The following is a 20365-nucleotide window of genomic DNA, read 5'->3' as shown; positions in this document are numbered from 1 at the left end:
TGGGGCCTCTGTTGACCACTGCTCTGCTGGGACAACCTGCTGGGGACCTTCTCCTCTTTCCATGGTTTTCTTCTGGGAAGGAAGGAGATGGAGCAGGCCACATGGGAGCAGGACATCCTGGAGGCCATGGCTTGCACCCACCACTTGCTTTGGGTGCATTTATGGAGAATAGAGTAAAACTGATGTCCAACCAGCAGCAATTGTTGCAAATCTGCAGGAGATGGAGCAGAATGGCGATCCTCTGTGGTCCTCATCTCCTCTTGGGTGGCTTCTGAGTGGTGGTGGGGATGTGCTCATGGAGCCCTCACATGCACAGAGCTGTAGAAATATTATGAGGGGGACACCTCCTCCCCGGAAGGGTCCTGGCACAAGGATATCAGCATGGGAAAAGCATCCCCAGGCTGGGCTCAGCCACCCGCTTGTGCAGCCGCTGTGCTGCGGTGGGAGCTCAGCATCTCCTGGTACCCCACCGCGCGGCTTCTCCTCGCAGCGCCTCTGCTCTGCTGTGAGAGATCAAAAGGCATCCAACCCACTGATTGCTCAGTTTGTGTCGAAAGGCTCCCTGATTACCTCACCATTAGCTGCGCCCATTAAACAAAATCCGAAAGGTTTTAGACAAAGCTGAGGTTTCAGATGAGAGGGCGAAGGAATGACTCAGTGCCTTTCAACGCCAAAGTCTTCTCCTCCGTCCTGTTTGTACAGCACCTAGCACGAGGGGTCCAGGTGCACGCCTAGGGCTCTGAAACACCGCCACAATTAAATAATAAGTGTAATAGCAGCTGTACTCCCACCAGCAGGGTTTCGTTTTATTATTTAAATATTCACTTGGGCTCGGGAGCACCTCTGGGAGATGCAGTTTGTTTCAGCGAGGAGGAGGGTGACCCCCGGCCAGCCACCGGCATGGCACGGGTACAGATGGAGCCACTGGGGCAGGAGGCAGTGGCCCCAGGGTCCTGCCATTCCCCAAGAGCTGGGGCAGGGCTGGGGAAGGGGGTTTCCAGCTGATATTAGGGGCCTATGCAGCCTACAAGGGTGGTGAGCCCCACCTTGGGCCTTCTCCAAATGAAACCCACTGATGTTGGCATTTCTCCGGTCAAGAGCATCCAGGGATGTTCACACCCGGAGATGGGTGCAGGTGAAGGGGAGCAGGGAGGGCTGCAGAAAGCTGTTCTCCCCTCCCATTCCACCTGGAGAATGAGCAGCAAAAAGGTGAATTTTGGTCCTAAAAAAAGAACTGATAGCAAACAAGCAGCGCTGTGGTTTGGCAGCGCCGCCTGAGGTTTGGGCTGAGGATGGTTCGCTCGTTGTTGGGCACCGAACCCAACATAAAGGCAACCTCCAAGAGGACAGGTTTCTCCAGGGAGGCCCTGGAGACCCTCCACCTGGTTCCTGGCCTCAGTTGACCATGGCCCTGCACCGAGCCCACCGCTGGGCCCTCCTCATCTCTGGGTCTTCCATGCTGAAGATGGTTCTAGGAAACACGTTGCCTTCAGCTCGGTGCTTCTTCTGGACGTGGTCCTGGGCACCCTGCTCTGGGTGGCCCTGCTTGAGCTTGGGGTCGGACCAGACGACCTCCAGAGGTCCCTTCCAACCTCAATAGTTTTGTGATTTTGTGTTTCTCCTGCCAGGCCCGGCTGGCGGCCCAGAGCTGCAGCGGGACCCACTTGCATTTATCGCAGAAGAAACAGTGCCATCTACTGACATCGCTAACCCTGTTCCTAGAAAGCGAGGGGTGGATGCTTATCTCCCTTACGCCAACGAGCTTTTGGGGTCATGCCAGCTTGAGAACTGCCCGTGGAGCCACACCAGTGGGGCAAACCCACAAGTGACCCTTGTGCTGTGCTGGGGCACCCCTGGGAGAAGGGCTGGAGGGGACGGTGCTGCTTGCTGCCAGCCAGCAGAATTTAATTGGCCTTTATCTCTTTTGCAGTAATTCATGAACAAAGCTAAACCCCTTCAACAGGCTGCTTTTCAAGGGCTATCCCCCCTCCTGTGCCATTTTTTGGTATAGTTTTTCCTCCCTGATCTTTGGTCCTACCTCCTCTCGGGCTGAGGGGTGCTGGAGGTGCTCCCAGAGGAATTACAGGAGAAAGTACCTTGGTCTGGCTGCCAGGGGCCGGGGCACGTTGTAGAGGTCCATCCCAGCCCCATAAAACCTTAGCTCTATACAGGTCCCTAGGAGGCAACTGCACTCAGCGTGCTGGTACCTGGGTGAGCTCTGAAAAGCAAGAAAGCACTGACTTTCTGCTTGGTTCTGCTTTATTCCGTTCATGAGATGTATTATATATCATAGGTGTGTAATTTTATTACATTATATTGTGTTATATTGTGTTTTATTGTGTTATACAAGAGACCAGCCCCACCTGCTTGGTCCAGCACCAAGGCCACCTTCCTGCCTCGAGACAGGAGACATCAGGGGTCTCAGAAATCAGCAAGGCAAAAATCACTCTTCATATCCCAAATTATGGGGACAAACCTCCGTCTCAGCTGCAGGAAGACCCTAAGACCCCAGTCTGGGAGAGCTCCACGTCGGGGACACGATCCCACCCCCGGCACCTCCCTGGGGACGTGTGAGTCACAGGGACCAGATTGAAACCGGGTCAGCGTGCGAGTCGAGGAAGCCTGGTGGTGCTCAGCTTGGGAACTGCCCGCGGAGAGCAAAGCTCCCGATTCTCTGATTTTCTGAGCTGACCTTCCAATAGCAAAACCATCCAAGCAGGAAGCACATTCCTGAGGTCTGACCCAGCACGGCGAAGTCCATGCAAGGTTCCCACTGAACTCAACGGACACCGGGCCGCGGCCACAAACTTTTATGCAGCCAAGATTTATTTATTTTTCTCCCCTATGGCTTTGTCCAAGACTTCATCCCGCCAGGGCTCTGTCTCATCCTGCAACGAGGAAGTCAAATTTCTCCTGCAGAGACGTTTTAACACGGCAGATAACCAAATATATATAGTTAGAAACATTACCACGAATGTATATGTATATATAGCGTATATATTCTATATACATACAAATAGCCTCTTAAATGAGAGGCCAGCGTACAAGACAATCAGAGTAAACACTGTAATAATCCTAATTATGCAGCACATTCTGCCTAACATATTTATTTTTAATGGCAGTCATTTTAATAGCTCTAAGGCCCTGAATTAGTCCAATATGTTCTTAACTAGGTTCACTTTGAATACAAATGATAATGACTTTTCCAGAGGGTCCAGCGTCCTGGATGAGCTTGCTGCGTGCCGGTCTACTCTGCTGAGCGCGTTTACTTTTAATAACAGGCTTAATGATGCACTCAGGGCCTAATAACCACGTTTAGTCACAAAGAGAAAAACCAGCTACGAAATGCTTTCCCTAAAAACTAGGCTACAGGGGATCGCCGCGCCGTTTGAAAGCGTTTCGGCTCTGCCCGCGCCGGGGCTGGGCGCAGCGAGGACGGCGGGTGCTGGGATTTTTGGGGAGGGTTTTGGGGCAGCTGACAGGGAGCCCTAGATATTGGGGATAAGGGATTTGAGCTGAATCTGGCTTCGCCTCCTCCCACACGTGGCTGGATTTGGGGAGAAAGATGGGGTGGGACGCAAAGGGAGGTGGCTGTGGGCATCGCGGGGCGCTCGCCGGCGGAGACGTGCCGGAGGGGAGCGCGTTTGAAAATCACACCCACCACTTGTTAAAAAAAAAAAAAAAAAAAAAAAAAAAAAAAAAGGCAACACAAAACCACCACCACAACCCCAACTCCTACCTCCAGCTCCCCAGCAGCAAGAAATGCAATCAAATCAAGCAGCAGCTGCTCTCAGGCCGGACCAAGCCATCACCACCAGTCCTGTGCTGGGCTTTGTGGGGTCGGGGACAGGCGGGACCCCTTGGCACATCCAACCTGGCGCAAAGATGCTTGTGCTAGCAGAGCCCTGGCTCCCCAACACGTGCCTCCAGGCGTCCCCATCCCTGCTGTGTCCAGACCCGCCAGAGCCCGGGGCCGTGGCTGGACCTGTGCAGCCTCACACAGCGAGGGGGTGCTCAGAGCCACCTCTGGCACAAGCTGAGACTGTTTTTCCATGTTCTGCCACTTGTTGCCTGAGATAAAAGGATTTTCTGGCAAAGCTGGCATTCCCCCAGGCATACGCTTCTCCCCCCAGGCTGTGAGCATCCCAGGGTGCCCAAATTGCCCCAAAACCCTCCCAAATGATCCTAAATATAACCGCGGTGGATCTCGCCAAACTTCAACCCCGGCTGCAAGAAAAACACTTGCAAGGCTTGAACCCGCTCTAATTTGTATGCCTCCTGCCCCGAGGCCCACACGGAATCCAATAGCGTGTTGTGCATAAAAAGATGATGCCAAAGATAACCCTATTGCTAATAATAACCGTGGAATCCGTCCCCGTGAACGGGCCCCATTGAGTGTCTGAACACAGGCATTCCTCGGTTAGGTTTTCTCTGCCTACAAATATTTCGTTGGAGTCTTTAAATACTAATCACGGAATTCAGGTGAACGCTTTTTATCTTCAAAGCGCTGCAGGAAAAAAAAAAAAAAAAAATTTAATTAATTCATTAATCAAAGATAATTAAAGGGCACCAAATACGCCTTCCCAAGCGCGGGAGCCAGCCGGCGCGGCACAAAAGCCGTGGTGGGGACTCGGAGCATCGCTCCGACGCGAGGCTGATCTTCCCGGAGCGGTGCCCAGGGCCGGATCCTGCTCGTTACCGGCAGCTCCACTCAAGCTGTCGGCCTGACATGTGTTAGGCTGTGTGTCTGCCACGCAGGAAATAGGGTTTGAAGCTCACAGCCAGGAGCACAAGCTCCGCTTGAGGCTTTAATGAAGCTGGTATTGAGTGGCGAGGGTGGTTCAGTGAAGCAGTAAATGCAAACACATTATCACCTGAGAACTCACTCCAATTTCACACCAATTAACTAGGAATGAGAGACGAGGGCTGGGGCTGGCTGCAGAGATGGCTGATAATCCCGGGAGTGGGCAGAAAAGGCTGGTACGGAGGTGCTTGTGCCAAAAGAAGTTTGTTAGATAACGCCAGGCCCCGCAGTTTTGTCTGGGGGAGCGAGCACGTCATTACTGGAGCTGCAAAACAAATATTTGCAGAAATATGGGTGTTTGTGAGGGCAGTGGGGGTGGGAGGTAACACAGCTGTGTCACCCCTTTACCAACGTGTCCCACAACAGGGACAGGGAGTCCCTCAGGATGCCCAAATCTGGCTTTGGGTGGGTTTTAGGTCCAGCACAGGGCCTGCAGCTGTAGCTCTACAAGTGCTAAGCAGGTCCCCAAAACGGTGCCACGAGGCACCCTGCAATCAGCAGCTTGAAGGAGAGCAAGTTCTTGGCTTTGGCTGAAATCTCATCTTCGTTTTAAAATACAGAGTCTACCACAAACGCAGGGACAAGAGCCCCTTGCTGGGTTCCACGCTGGCTGGAGACCTCAAAAACAAGCAGGTGGCCTGCCTTAAAAATCAGGAAGAGGGTTTCTCCAGCCATGGAGGATGGATAGACAGAAACGGACCAGGATTAACCACTATTTCCTTCAAAAAAAAAAAAAAAAAAATCACATGGTTCACCTCACTGGGAGCGCTGGGGCTGAGCGAAGGTGCCCTCGCCCCTTGCAGCTGCCCATCCTGCCCAGTCGGTGGGCTGGGAAGCGACAGCTTGGCTCGGGGACAAACCTGCAAAGGGATTTAACCCTGCACCCAGGCTAGGGGATGCTCCCCCTGGGGTACCCCACTTGCTCCGGGGCAAACCTCCTGTATCCTGCACAACGGTGCGCTCAAACCCCAGTGCGAATCCACGGGGCTCTTCCTGCTCGCTGCCTCCAGCCTGTAATTATCTTAAAGGCAACAATTAAAACTCCTGGATGCACGTGATGGGCTGAGGGAGCACAGCGCGGCTAATCCCCGCGAGCAGCCCAGAGGCTGGGATGGCTGCACCCCGCGGGGAGCTGGGGACGGAGCCCGAGCCGTGCCACGGGCAGCAGGAGGGATCCCCACTGCAGCAAAGGGCCCCGTCCCCATCCCCACTTTTGCTTAAAGCTCTGCTTTAAACATTGGTGGAGAAAATGCCATTTTTCCACGTCGAGATGAGGTTTGGCATGGTTAGGTCCTGCTCACGATAGTGCTGCGTTCACACAGACGTCCTTCTGCCTCTCCTGTCCCATCCCTGAGCACAGCATCCCACTGATGCTTCGTGTTCATGTGCAAACACCTGGACATTGTCTGCCCCAGGAGCTGCAAAGCAAAAGCAAGGAGATGGAGAGTGCAGAATCACATGAAATACCCTTGTCTTCCTGTGCTCACCGCTCCTGATCTATTTTTTTTTTTTTTTTAATAGGAATCATTATTTCTTCATTTTCTTTCTGAAAGCATCACCTTCCCGCAGCCAGGTGATCGTAATTCTCTGTTCCACCTCCTCCCTTCACCAGCCCCCACATTTCACCCTTGATTTCCAGCAAGGCCCCACATTTCACCCCCATCACCTTTTCCCCCAGTCAGGTATGGCGGACTTGAGGAAGTAAAAAAAAAAAATCATTCAAGACGAGGTGCTGCTTTTGCTGGATGCGGTGTTTTAAAGGTTTCTAAGATTTCCAAAATTTCTAAACAACCTGCTTTGCTTCCTTTCCCAAAGATTAAACATAATTTTAGCCCTTTTGACTAAAAATGAGTAATTAGGGCTTTAAAATAGATTGTAAGGGGGAGGGAGGAAGGGAAAGCTCAGATTATTTTTTTTATTTTCTGATCAAAACCAGCTTATTTTTGGTGGAAAAAAAAAAGTATTTTATCAGAACCCAAACAAATACAAATACATTTTCAATTAAATATGTAATTTCTAAATGCAAACTAGCTTTTTTTTTTCTCCTTTCATTTTTTTTTTCCCTCTCTCCTTCCTTCCTAAAATGCAAATAATCAGGAAAAGTCCTCTCCTGAGCCCTGTCTGTGTCCCCAGATCCTGTCCTGTGCCCTGTAAATGCCCGTCTGATGGCATGAAAACCTCGGGGAAGACAAAGTTATGGGGCTGGGGACACAGAAAAGGACATGGCAAATTCAGCTTCATCCAGCTGCAAAAGTGAGTCTTGGCACCCAAAAGGGCTGTGGTGGTTTTCTGGGAAGGATGGGAGCTGTAACCATCCCAAACTGGGAACACTTTTGCAGGGAGGCAGTGCGGCTGTCAGAGATTACCTGCAGATTTGTTATACGGGCACTGCAGACCTCAGGTTACAAATGACAGAAATGCAACCTCCTGTTGCATTTCCATACAAATACACACATGCAGCTGCCATCTTCCACACTGTCAATGCTGTGTTGAATTCTCTTCAGCATCCCTATTGATCCCCACGAAGCCTCTTTGCCTCTAGGGGCACCACTAACATCAGGTGGAGGTGCTGTTCAGCATCGTGGATGGCTTGAGAGCTTTATTTGGGGGTTGCCTTCTCTCATGTCAGCATCTGACTTTTTAATTTGCTTTGCCAGAGAGTGTGTGTGCCGAGTTCCTCGCTGAGGCCAGGGAGGTGAGAGGGTGAGAGGGTTTCCCCAGCACCCCGAGCTGCCAGATCAATATTGACCACAGGAGCAGTGCCAGGATGGGGACTTACAGCACTGCTTTCACAGCAAGGGTGAAAAAAAAGCTCCCGAGCGAGGAGGAGGGATGGACTCTTATCTCCAGATCTTCACATCAAGACGTTCACAAGCCAACAAGTTGCTGGGCTCGATGAACACGGCAGCGTGGTATTCAGCAGCCTGCCTCGCTCCGGAGATCAAGCAAAGCCATCTCCTCCGCCTTTAAAATGTATGAAGCTGGAAAATCTTAAGGGCATATAAACTTACTTTGATTGCAGGGCTGGTATCTTGCAAGTCGCATTCCTTTAATTTCCTTTAGCTGGTTGCTTTCCCCGTGAAGGACAAGCACAGGGTGGTGAGTTTTCAGTGGAAACTGGTTTTGCCTCATTTTCCACTTCTCTCCTGCTACAAGGAAAGAAGTGCAGAGCTCCGGAGGCCTGCCTGCCTCTTTCTATGCAGACAGAAAGGGCTGGGTGTCTGTGTTTAATTACAGCCTGAAAGAACTGCATTTAAAAGACAACAGCAAGCTATTTAATTAATACTTATCATTAGCACACATAGGAATGCCTAGCAGCAAATTGCAACAACAAAGCAACCCTCTTTTTTTTTTTTTTTTTCTTGCACTTGGGATAAATTAATTTAAGGGAAAAAAAAAAAAAAAAAAGAGTAAACAAACCATTTGCACCAGATTCGAGATGACTTTTCACGGAGTGGGAGTACTGGTGTAGTAGCTATTATCCTAGGACAGCCGAGATCTATAGGAGCAGGCCTTTCAATCTCCAGCTCTCCTGGCCAAGCAGCTTATCTCCATTTATCCATCTATCTATCTTTCTATCTCGGCATTTACACCGGGCTCATCCCCATGTCTGAGCGCCTACTTGTCTTCATACCTGTCCATAAATTACACAGCGCCCCCAGGGTATTATAAATAATAATTCAAACTCCCAAACCTTCAGAATGCTGGTTTAAAGAATTGGCTTCTCGTTCACCGCGCTGCGGGCTCCTCCCTCCAGCCCATAAAGGGAACGCTGGAGGAGGACGTGACGCCCCGTTCAGCTGAGGAAATGCCCCAAAATCAGCCCCGTGTGCGGGAGAAACAGGGCAGGTGCCCATGAGCTGGTGGATGGGGATGGACAGAGGCTCTGTTTGTGGGAAATAGTATCCCCATCCTCAGCCCTTTGTGGATTTGTATATGCTCCCTTGTTTTAGTGTGGTCAGCCCTGCAAACAGCCTGTTGTCCCATGTCCTTGTTTAATTAATAGCACTTTTAATGGCACTATTGATGATTGGAGAGACAAAACAACTCTATCCCAACACCTACATCTCCATCCCAACACCCTACCTTTCCCCACGAGGTACTCAGGGTTTAGGAGCAGCTGTCCCAGCCATCTCCCTTCTGTGTCCCAGCCTCCACGGATCATCCCTGGTGAGACTCCTGGTCCCCCTGGAGGATGACCTGTGGGCATCATCACCTCCTCGGACACGTAGGTCAGCTCTGCTCGAGGTGCAGGACCTGAAACTGGTGTTTTTGCTGGAGATAAGGGTGAGGGGCTGAGGTACGAGTTGAATTATTTCACAGGTCTGGCCTGGATTTGTGCACGGCTCTGGATGGCACAGAAATGACGTCTTGCCATGCCCAGAAGCACGTTGAGGAGCCCTCAGCACCTCTCAAGGATGGTGAGGAGGCACCACCAAGCCAGCACCATCCATTTTTCTGCATGGTTATTCCCCGCCACTCAGCCAGAGACCAAGGAGGAGCAAAACGAGCTCCGAGCACTCATTTTGGGGCTGAAACAGGAGCAAAGCCCCAGTATGGGAGCACCAAGTTCCCCAAGCAGCCCGTGGGACCTGCTGGGAGCTGTCCCCAGCCTGTCCCCACAGCAGGACCGCGCTGAGCGGCAGCGCATTGCCCTCTGCAGGGGTGCAGCATCCCTGCACGCTGTGCCTTCCCCCTCTGTCCTCAAGAGGAACAGGCTTTCCCAGCCTCCAGAGCCCTAAGAGAGGTTTCACAGTGTCCTGCCCTCAAAACAGCTGGAACTGCACCCCTATCTTAAAGGATATTTAGGAATTAAGCCCCCTTCCACCTCCTGCCCAGGACCAGGTCCCTAGCTGGATGTTTCAGGGATGGGAGAGGAGCGAGGGGACACGCTCGCCTCTCGCTGTTCCGTTTCTGCTCCATTTTTGCTCCATTTCTGCTCGCCAACACACCAGATTTCGGTGGGATGCAAGCCCGGCCCCCCTCACCCCGTCCTCCCCGCTGCTCCTGGCCGGCCGGATTTGCAACCTTTCGCTTGGATGCGGAGCTGCCTGCAATTTCGGGCCTCTCCCCCCTCACGGGGCGTCTAAAGCTATGATTAAGAGCTAAATTACAGCCGGGCAGCCGGCCCTGTCCGAGAACCGCAAGATTTGGGGGAGGCGACTACTCAAGGCGGTGGAGTCCGACTAGAATAACGTGCAGCAGAAGGCAAGGAGCGGCTGACCGCGGGGCTCGGGTGGGATGGGGGGGTTCTCACCTTCACCACTGTCATTTATAGGGACTTGATGGCTTGGCCTGGAGGCTGTGCAGCATTAGGAGCAAGGCTGATGCTGCGCTGTTGCTTAAACAAGAGGCATTCTGCTGTCCTTCTTGTATTATCTTTAAATAAACTGGTTCCTGCAGCAAAAAGAAAGGACCTCGTTTTTGGGATGGGGGCAGCCTCGGTAGAAGTATGGTTCCCTTCCTTCCAGCAGGGTTTCACGGGGAAGGGAGCATCGGGCTGCACTGAGGGGCAGAGGAAAAGGCAGCCCGGGTGCCAGCACAGCAGCTCGCAGCCCAGGCAAGGCTCCCCGCACATTCTGCAAAACCCCACACTGATTCACTTCACAGCATTCACTTTTACCCCGCTAAATGCCACTAAACCTTCAAATTAACCCTCCCATTATGGGACCTCCTTTGATGTCAAAGGGGAATTTTTTTTCTTTTTTTTTTTTGATGGCAAAAGGGGATTTTTCCCCCCCGGTGTAATTATTCCCATCTTATTTATTTATTTTTTTTTTCCTTTTTAGGCACACGAGATTCCTGCCAGATGCATGACTTGTGGAGGCAGCTCCCACACGAGGTATTTATATATTTATATGTGTACGATGGGAACGTGGTATTGAAAGCCCAGAAGTTTCAGTCTGAAGATAAGGGGAATTTCCCATTTCCTAGTTGTTTCAGTGGAAGTTGCCCGGGAAGAACCTGCAGCAGGACTCGGACCCAAAGCTGTGAGATACAGCACCAAAAAGCAGCGCTGGTGGCTGACACCCCTAAAATAACCACGCCCAGGGACAACACCCACTACTTACTGCTATTATATGAAGTTTCCATGGTCAGGGATGACCCCTGAAAGCAGATCCACTCCAGCCCTGGATACATCTTATTCAAAGATTCACACATCTTATTCCCAAAGCCAGCACAGGGCTGCAGCTTCAAAACCTTTAAGTTTTTAAGTCTTCAAAAGACGTTTAGATGTAGAGCTTAGTGATATGGTTTAGTGGGGACTGTTAGTGTTAGGTCAGAGGTTGGACTCGATGATCCTGAGGTCTCTTCCAACCTAGAAATTCTGTGATTCTGTAACCCCACGTTTTGTAGGGCTGATGGTCCCCAGAGTGCCCAGGAGGCTCCCATGGGACATCTCTCCTTGGAGTTTGAGGTAATTAATTGATGTAATGCCCACAGCTCACCTCCAGTTTTTACTGGAACAGAAAACATGTTTGTTATTTCCACCAAGAGGCTGCTCAGGAGAAAACCACGATGGCTCAGCAGTGACACCTGGCAGTACTCCTTCAGGTGGGTTTCGAACAAGATGTTCAGGGCCAGAGCCACCGAATAATGTTCAGGAAGGTGATGATCGTGGATAATTTTAAGGGAGCTTCCTGTGATGGCCGGTAATGATGGAACAAATAGGTTTCTTCGGCGTTTCAATCAGCTTTCACGAATTTATAGGAAAAAGAGGGTATAATTACAGAGCTATTTTCTGAAAATTTTGTGAAATAGTCCACATAATTCAGTGGCAAAGTATGTTCTGTGAATAATTCATTGTACAGAGAGTGTAGGCTCCTCAGCCAGTGTAACACAGGAGCAAGAATTCCTGAGAATGGAGAACGAGCCCTGGGAGGCACCACCAGCCACATCCCCAGAGCTCAGCCCTGCGTGACGACCTGCCCAGCACCCCCCTGCAGTCCTGGGGTAACAGACCCACCCCGCCGTGCCTCCCAGCGCCGCACCACGGCTGCGACGCGCTCCCGGAGCACTCGTGCCCAGTCCTCCCCCCGCTGCAGGGCAGTGGAGCGGGTCTCCATCGCCGTCAGGGCGGTGATTTCGGGAGGGAGCTGGGGAACCAGGCCCGCTCGCAGCACGGCGTCCTGAAATTTGGCAGCGGAGGCTGACGCTAAGCAACACCGGGGCGTGCTGAAAAGGAAAGAGAAGCGAGAAAAGCTTTTGAAGCAAGACAGCCCCGAGCTGGAGGTACAGGAGAACACGTGGGGAAGATGCTCTCGTCCCTAACACACCGGACCGTGGCTGTCCTCGTGCAAGTTCCTACCTGCTGGCACAGCTGTCCAGCTGCGAGTAGTGGTAGTGAGCAGCCACGGCTGTGTGGGGGCACAGCAGGCACTGGTTCTCCTCCCAGCAGCGCCTCATGGCTCTCACGATGTCCTCGTTGGATGCCGAGCTTGAGCGCAGAGTCTCGGAAAGCTGCAGGAAGGGAACAAAGGTTTGCACCAGGCATCATCACCGCATGCTCTTCCCTCGAGGGAGCTGATACCACAGGCACCCAGCAATGCAGGATTAGGGAGGCTGGAGGCTGCAATTGGCGTGGGGGTTCCCTCAGGGAATAAAGAAAAGGGGCAGCTGCTGAAGGTGAGAGAGGGGCATTTTCCAGCACCGCCTTCTACCAATTTTTTTAATAATGTATTTTTACGCTATTTTGCATATAAATGTAATTGTGGACCCAGCAGACCCATTCCCCAACACCACGCTCACTTTGTGCCAGCACCCACTGCCCAGTCCACCACGGCCTGCCTCAATGCACAGCCAACGCTGGCACTGGAGTGGCCAAAAGGAAGGGGTGGTGGCTTTATATCCTACCTGAAAAGTCACAGGTGTTTTTAATTAATTTTAAAAAGAAAATATTTCTTTTAAAAAGAAAAAATTAAATAAAAACCACCTTTTTATTAACATCTCCATGCACGTGCACTGATATAAAGCTCTTCCATCTTAACACTTCCACTTTAGCTTGGAAACTCTCCAACGTGACTTTCATAATTCTGAAAATGAGTTGAGAACGACTGATAACAGTAACTCCCCTTACATGCAGAGGCACAGGCACGGGGACTGACCTTCCTGTGCAGATCCTCCGGCAGCTTCAGGCTTTTCGACGCGGTGAATTGTTCCATCAACGTTTTCACCAGGTGGCTGTCACAGCCTGACAGCAGCCAAAGGATCCTCTCCACATTGCAAGGCTCCTGGGATGACAAAGGCAATATGTGAGCATGGAAACGCGTCTGTCTGTCTCAGGGAGAGGAGCTGTGTGGGTTCTCTGATGTCTGATTAGGGCTGAGGTCCTATTGCTACCTTTTTCTTGGAGAAGGCTTGCGTCTTCTCCCTGGCCTTTGCATCCTCTCCCTGCACAGCTACGTCCCCAAGCCTTGTCTTTGGCAACTCGATATCCTTCAGACCTCTGACCTGTCAGAGCAGTCTGGCAGTGACCATCAGATTAAAAAAATAATAATAATAATGAGGGGACAACTAATAAACTGATGACAAGACCACATCTGTATGATCACCTTGAGGAAAGGAAGCTAATAACACACCATGCGTTCGAGAACCAGAAATATCCAGCTGTTCACTTCGTGTTGCAGATGCTGCTGTGAATCACGCAGCTCCTATGCGACTTAATGAGACACTCAGCTCCCTGCAGGGCTGCCCGATAACCTTTATGAACATGTAAGGCACATATAGGGCCTGACAGGTCTGTATGGCTATGTAGCAACCAGTGTTGCGACACGGCAGCAAAACTCAGTGCAAGGCCATTCAGGAGGGTCCAGAGCAAATTTTGCTGCTCCCTGTCTCATTCCCACACGCTCAACAAGCACCACGAAACATTCATCCAAGTGGTTTTGCTGAAACATTTTGTAGGGACAGACACAAGGGACACCAAACCAGGTCCTCATCATCACATCTATGGGGTTGTTCCTACGTTGCAGCCAAGTGCTGGTTTTGGCTGAGTTCTTTACACCTTTTAAGAGCTGACAGCACCTGTGACCTTCTGTCTCTCCATCCTGTCCTACCTTGCGAGTGATTAGGACTTACTCAGCCTTCCCTGTCCTTATCTGGGTGGCTTAGGGCTCCATTCCTGTTCTTCATCTTCCCACCATTATCTCCCAGTGCCTTCAGCCTGTAATCTGCACTGCAGCCTGGGCGTAGCCTGCCCTTTGCTTTAGGCTGTCCCCTGCTTCCTGAGCTGGGTGTCCTGAGCAGGACGTGTCAGCACGCTAGGACTTTGATGACCTGCACCAGGGGTGCCTCCAGCATCTTTCTCCTGCTGTCCCTTCTTCCCTCCTTCCTTCTGCTGTTCCCACATTCAGCTTGAGCTACCCCTTAATGTGCTGAGCTATGGAAAGGTTTGCATGGATGCTTCAGATGCGAGCTAACAATGACATCCCATGCAGCTTTGGAGAAGGGCAGGCAGAGGGATAGAGCTGTACAGCTTTTTGGGGACCTCTGGACATCACCTCACCCAGCCACCTCCCCTTCCCACCCCAACATATGCCAAGAGAGGAGCCCAGCCACCCTTTGAGAGCTGAGGAGCCTCACAAATTCATGCCTCAGGATGAAATTCAAGCTGTAGGCCACAATAGTCCAGTGACTGGAGCACAACAACTTATTCTCTGCAAAGCATGGCAGTTCCTCCAGGCTCCCAGGTCCTCCCAGTGCATTTGAACAGCTTTTGGAAAATCCAAGTAGCTTAAGGCCACAGTGCTAAAACACCAATTATTTCAGACCTTGGTCACTTGTTTGGAAGCAGATCCAATCCCCCGGGATCACAGGGTAGGTATGAAAGAGTATTTGCTGTTATTATTTGCTGGTATTTGCTTCCAGGCATTTGCTTTCTGTCCTTCCATGACTTCTCATTTCTGATGCCTTTGCCTGCTGGGACTTGTTCTGCTCTGCACAAATTGCAGACAGCTACAGAGGAGGCATTTCTTCTGGGCTACTCTACCTTCCTTCCTTCTTCTCCTGCTCTTGGTGGAGCCTTTCAGAAGCACCAACAGAACCCTTAGAAAAGTATAAATCCTGTCACGTCCCAAGTGTCACGGAGGTTTTGAGAAGATTTCCCTCTTCCTAAGCTTACACAACAAACCCCCAGAAGCCCAGCACTGAATGAGGAAGATTACAAAGTCAAGCCCTGAAAAGTAAGGTGGTGTATCTCAGCTCAGCAGTCTGCAGCATAAAGGCTCAGCGTGAGTCACAGCTCTCAACGTATCACTGAGAGGCATTGCCAGTGGCAGAATTATGGTCTTATAAACCACGTGTAACAAAGTACAAGGAAAAAATTATGAAAATATGTAATGTTCAGTATTTTCCCGTTTGTACCAATTCATGATGTACCTGAATATCCATGGCTGGTGCTAACGTAGCCTTCACGTGCTCTGATGCTGAGAAATCTCCGTGCTGAACAGCCCTATGAATGATGTCGTTGCTGTTAACCACAGCAACCAGTTGAATTGGAAGACCCATCTTCTGGGCAATACAGCCAGCTTTAAAAAAAAAAAAAAGTGAAAAAATGCATGCATACTTGAAAAATAAACATTCAAAGGAGATTTAGCAAAGAAGTCACTTTATAAATAGATTGGGCATCTAGTTTAGAAGTAGCCACAAACAACAAACCCTCATAAACTCCCAGACACCTATCTTAAATGCTTTGGTAGAACCCCAGAATATAAAATCCTGGGACACAAAACTCCTAACAAACCAGTCCAGGAAAATCTCCAGATTTGAAGATAGATGAGCAGAGGACTAAGTGGTCAGGCGACTGCCATTCAAGCAAGAGAGATGAAGTTGTGGGGTTCTTGCAGCTTATTAATGCTGCCTCAGAGGGGTGGCCTGGAAATACAGTGAATGCAGTTGAATGCATCAAATCCTGCACTGCTTTCCTAATACTGTGGTGCACCTATTTCAGAGTGGAGGCACTCAAGAACTTGAATTTAAAAGGCCAGATTATGCAATTAGGAGTGGTTCTCTTGACTGTGCACTACCGTCTAAACCAGAATAGGATCAGGCATGACTTCACACTTTTGTTAAAGTCTTACTGTGGGTCCTATTCCTTGAGTATTTTCCCTCTTTTCTGGACCAAACACATTCTGCTCTCTTCTAACGTGCACATCCTCAAGATAGCTATGTCACCATCAAGGGGTGGTTTGGGATTTTCTGCACCTTGCAAATCATCAGTGACACCTGAATGAGTAATAACCATACATGAGTAATAAATGTAAGGGCTTCTGAAGAAATCCTACCAGCGAGTGGGTGTTTTAATAAACAGCAATACCCAGCATTTGCAAAACGCTTTTAGTCCATAGGTCACAGAACACTCTCTCTCTTCCCTATCTAACCCATCTTTTTTCCCTTCACCTGTGATATTTCCTCCTCCTCCTGTTGGCACAACAATTTCCACCACTGGCAGCGGGGTGGTATCCAGGGACGGGGCACACTGAAAGTAAGCGTAGAAGTGGTGAGCAATCTGCACCATAATCCTTGACCAATTGACCGAATTCAAGCTCATCAGATTGTATTTTCTGGAAAAATCGACATCAGCGAACAGCTCCTTGATCACCTCATCGATTTGATCGGAGTTCCCATGAGCTGTCAGAAAGAGAAAGGAAAGATTAGATCTACTGACATCAGCGCACCAGGCACAAAGTATTTCTGCTCAGAAATAAGACCAGAAGGCAAATTAGGAAGGCAAATGCTTGCATCTCCTGTGAGATGTCAAGGTGAGACGTGGCTGAATGGAAAAGATCATGGCGCAGCTCAAACACTCCATGGTGATACACAGGGAGGACACCGTTCAGGGTGTGAATCACCCATGAAGGTGAAGGAAGGGGTCACCTTTGATCCCTTTAGTTCTAAGAAATGGTGTTGAACCCAGTGCAGCTGAACACCAACTGACTGCATGGAGACAGCTCTAGTCTGAGGCTGGGAGAAAAGAAAGCCTTGAACCACTTGACCATCAAACTGGGAACATGTGCTAAGAGTTGGCCAGACATGTGGGCACAGTGACCACCATAGAAGTGACCTGGCTGGTTGCAGCTACAAAAACAGCAGCCCCCAGAGACTGTCAGGGTCATGGTTTCAACACAGCAGGGCCACAACACAGACAGTCCAACAGCAATACCAACCAGCAAAGACATGGACGTTGTCTTCAATGACAGTGGTCATCTGAAGTTCCTGTATCTGTGTGCAGAGCCCTTTGGGCAGCAGAACAAAGATGTCCATGTTCTGCTGGCCTCTCACACTCTCAATGGCCGAGCTTCCTGTGTCCCCCGAAGTCCCTGTTTCAAAGCAGTAGAGAACCAAGAGAAGCAAACATTGAGACATCTGTCAAACCTGCATCACCACACTTTAAGAAAAAGATGTAGAGATGCTCCATGAGATGGTTTTGGTTAGAGAAGCTTCCCTGGCATTGGCTGGAGATCGCTCACCAGCCACCCACGAGGCAGTACCACCCTGGGGCATCTATGTGGTGGGCCGTGGGATGATGGCTCTCAAGGTAAGGACCTGCCCAGAAGTTCTACCCCCCACAAAGAGGAATACTCACCCACCAGAATAGTGATGTGCTTCTGTTTTTTCTCCAAGAAGTACTGCAAAAACTGTCCAGTGCAGGACAAGGACAGATCCTTAAAAGCATAAGTAACCCCATGCCAGAGCTCCAGAACATTCAGCCCATCTTTCAGCCTGGACATATGGACAACATCCTTGTGTCTGAATCTGCTGAAGGCCCTGTCAATCAGATCTAGAGGGAAAAGGATTAAAGAGGATGTCAGGCTAGGCAGAGAACTACTTTTTTTGATCAGTGGCTTCCTGCGTCTGTGTTCTTTATGCTCCTGGGAAGCTTTCTGCGAAGCCCAAGACTCTCAGTTGCTGAAGAGGTGACAGATATCCAACAAGTTACTCTTAGCTGTTAGGAGGAATATTGACGTGCGCTGTTGCCTTCAGTAGCTCTCCAGTGAGTACCCCCAGGGGAAACCTGACACCATCAAAGCAAACTGTGTTAAAACATAAAATAAGGAAACCCAAATTTTATTGCAGTGCACTGTTCAGACAGAGGTTGTAGCTGCCCTCTGGTGGAAGGGATGGCTTAAAAACATTACAAAGCATGGAGCAGCAGAAAACCCTGATGGGATATCAAGTCTGGAGCCAGCACAGCAGTTTCCCAGCAGTCGGCCGTGCCACAGCACCAGCTACTGCTGCTGCAATCACCACAGTCCCCATCAGCACATAGAGAACACCTTGTCCAGAAGGTAACAAGCCCCAGCAAGGCGATGGAAATGAGGGCAGAAAACAGATCAGGCAATGGTGCAGCCGGCTCCATCCTTTGGGGGCTGCAAGAGGATGGGGCTAATGCAGGTGGCAGCATCCAAACACCCCAAAATCCTCACATATCCCTGCAAACAGCTCCCAGCGCCCGGTTGAGGCTCACCGTTGAGCGTGCTCCGCGGGACCAGCTCGGGGGCGATGAAGAGGGAGCACAGCTCCTTCACCAGCTCAGGGTAGGAGAGGCAGCTCCAGCGCCGCAGGGTGGCCCCATCCAGCACGGGGATGCTCCGGGGCATGAAGAGGCCACCATCAGGAGCATATCCAGAGAAGAGGGCTCCCTCGAAGTCGACAGCCCTTGAGCCTCCCCTCGTGCTGACGTACTCCATGGGTGCTGTTGGGGGACACCACAGCCACTCTCAGGACCCCAGAGCAGCCACCCCAACTAGGAACACACAAGCAGACCCCCCAGATACCTCCCCTGGGGACACATTCAGCTATAGGGCAGTGTTGTGGGGTATTTTGTGCGTGGTGGAAGCGCTGAGTGGGGTTTGCACCCAGGTTGCTGCAAGGAGCCCTCTTGTCCAGCTCCCTAAGCCCCAGCCACGTCCCCGCTGCTGCAGCAGGCACTGTGCCCGCACCTGACGTCCCCTACAGGCTATGTGCACAAGCTGGAGCTTTAAAATAAAAATAAGCAAATACGTATCTCTTTAAAAAAATAGTAAAGGAGGAAACAGGGAAGGGAGTAAGAGGGAGAGAGAAAGCAGAGGAAAGGGGGGATGGATTATGCATCTAGTGCAGCCTGGTTTTATTCAAGGGGGTTAAAGCAAGGACAGGATTTAAGTCGATGCATGACAAGCACAGCAAACTTCCAGGATCCCTTTTTTTCTTTTTCATAAAGGTATCGGCAAGGTTTGGGGCTCGGAGCCTGCAGGGCTTTGTGCCCCAGCACCTTGCGCAGAACCATTTCGTTCCTTCCACATTTCCCCTCCTTGCCAAAACAAACCGTCCCCCGACACACACACACATACACAATTACCCTTCAGAGCTGCCCCGCAGGAGCGGGTAGAGGGGAAAAAATAATAAAAAATAAAAAAGCTTCCAGAGCTGGTAAACAACCAGCCTTTAACCCGGATCAGCTCGGCCACGGCTCCCTGGCCGTGAGGGGGCGGAGGCGGGAGCAGGGCCGGGAAATGGCGGCCCGGCACCGGGGGCGGAGGGGGAGTAGCATGTTTGCGGGGAAAAGCTTGGATTTCAGCAGGACAAACTCTGAGTTGGGTTTAAATTTAAGGTTAAATCTCTTGGAAGAAGGGTCAGAAAGCTCCACGAGTGGCTTCCCACTATGCAGTTCGCCCTGGGAGGCTGTGACTTGGAGCAGCCCCGTCCCTCCCTGGGGAAACTGAGGCGGGGAAGGGCTGTGCGTCCCTTTTCTTGATTTTTAATTTATTCCTTTGCCCAGTTCTCCTCGGTTAGTGCCTGTGTGGGGCCGTGCAGCATGCACAGCTGGAGCAGTCCCTTGGGACTCGAGCCCAGTGAGGCAAGATGCAGAGGGTGCCTGGTAACTGTGAGTCAGAAAGCTCCCAGGAGAGCAAGGGACACGCTGCCTCCAAAACGCCAGAAACTGACCCAAAACACATCACCTCCCCAACCAGCCTGGCAAGTAAAGCTACTCAGTGGGACAGAGCGATGCTGGTAGCCTCCAAATTCGCCACATCTCGGAAACCAGCCAGCAACAAATCCCTGAATTTATTATATAAATTATCACCCAACCTGCCCACACATCCTCCACACAAGGGTTTCATGCTATGGGCTCCCAACCCCTTGGTCAGGGTCTGTCCCCATCCTGGGGCTGGAATAAACCTTTGGCAGGGCAGGATCTTGCTCTTCAGGGACAGCTCAGGCTTTAGCCAGTTGTGAAACCTCCCCAGGGCCATCCCTGGTGCTTCCCGGAGTCACCAAAAGCCCTGGGGTCACCCAAGGACCCTGTTTTTGGGACATGGGCCACTTACCTCAAGCTGGCCCTGACATGCAGGGCAAATCCCTCAGTGCCACAACGGTGTCAGTAGATGTTCTCAGTCCCATAAGTTTTTAATGCCCTGTGTATTTTCAGAAGGTAAGCGATCTATTAATACATGCTCCAGTTAGTTATTAATCCCTTGTTTACCAGCTCTGGAAGGGTTTTTTTTTCCTCCGTTATGTTTCAGCAGCAGCTCACACACACACACGAAATAAATAAATAATGAATAACTTCTCTGGACAGGA

At 50.8% G+C, this 20365-nt stretch overlaps 1 protein-coding gene across 3 annotated transcripts; it reads right to left on the bottom strand.

Moving 5' to 3' along the window:
* Positions 1 to 9801: 9801 nt before the first annotated feature.
* Positions 9802 to 20226, bottom strand: THNSL2 (threonine synthase like 2). 3 transcript variants are annotated; one of them, XM_082760399.1, is made up of 10 exons: positions 20113 to 20226; positions 18270 to 18497; positions 17388 to 17582; positions 16969 to 17121; positions 16404 to 16432; positions 16202 to 16280; positions 15182 to 15330; positions 12910 to 13035; positions 12114 to 12265; positions 10062 to 11980 (listed from the first exon to the last, which is right to left on the bottom strand). In XM_082760399.1, the coding sequence occupies exons 2-10, from the start codon at positions 18490 to 18492 to the stop codon at positions 11713 to 11715; spliced, it is 1374 nt and encodes a 457-aa protein (XP_082616525.1). In that variant the 5' UTR covers positions 18493 to 18497; positions 20113 to 20226; the 3' UTR covers positions 10062 to 11712. The 3 variants fall into 3 exon arrangements, with proteins under 3 accessions (XP_082616523.1, XP_082616525.1, XP_082616524.1); XM_082760397.1 differs by having other exon boundaries at positions 9802 to 11980; positions 16202 to 16432; XM_082760398.1 differs by lacking the exon at positions 20113 to 20226 and adding an exon at positions 19143 to 19213 and having other exon boundaries at positions 16202 to 16432.
* Between the last annotated feature and the right edge of the window lie 139 nt (positions 20227 to 20365).

The sequence above is a fragment of the Aythya marila genome (assembly GCF_965140915.1).
Source record: "Aythya marila genome assembly, chromosome: 4".
In the NCBI taxonomy this organism is placed as follows: domain Eukaryota; kingdom Metazoa; phylum Chordata; class Aves; order Anseriformes; family Anatidae; genus Aythya; species Aythya marila.
The sequence above is the reverse complement of the archived record's forward strand: the minus strand, read 5'-3'. Positions and strand labels throughout refer to the sequence as shown.

Bases quoted from the DNA above. Each gene is read 5' to 3' on its own strand.
- THNSL2 (XM_082760397.1), bottom strand. From the start codon at position 18,492: ATGGAGTACGTCAGCACGAGGGGAGGCTCAAGGGCTGTCGACTTCGAG. The intron at 17,583-18,269 runs GTGAGCCTCAAC...TTTTCCCTCTAG, and splicing joins CCCGCGGAGCACGCTCAACG to ATCTGATTGACAGGGCCTTC. The intron at 15,331-16,201 runs GTGAAGGGAAAA...TTTTTTTTAAAG, and splicing joins AGGAGGAGGAAATATCACAG to CTGGCTGTATTGCCCAGAAG.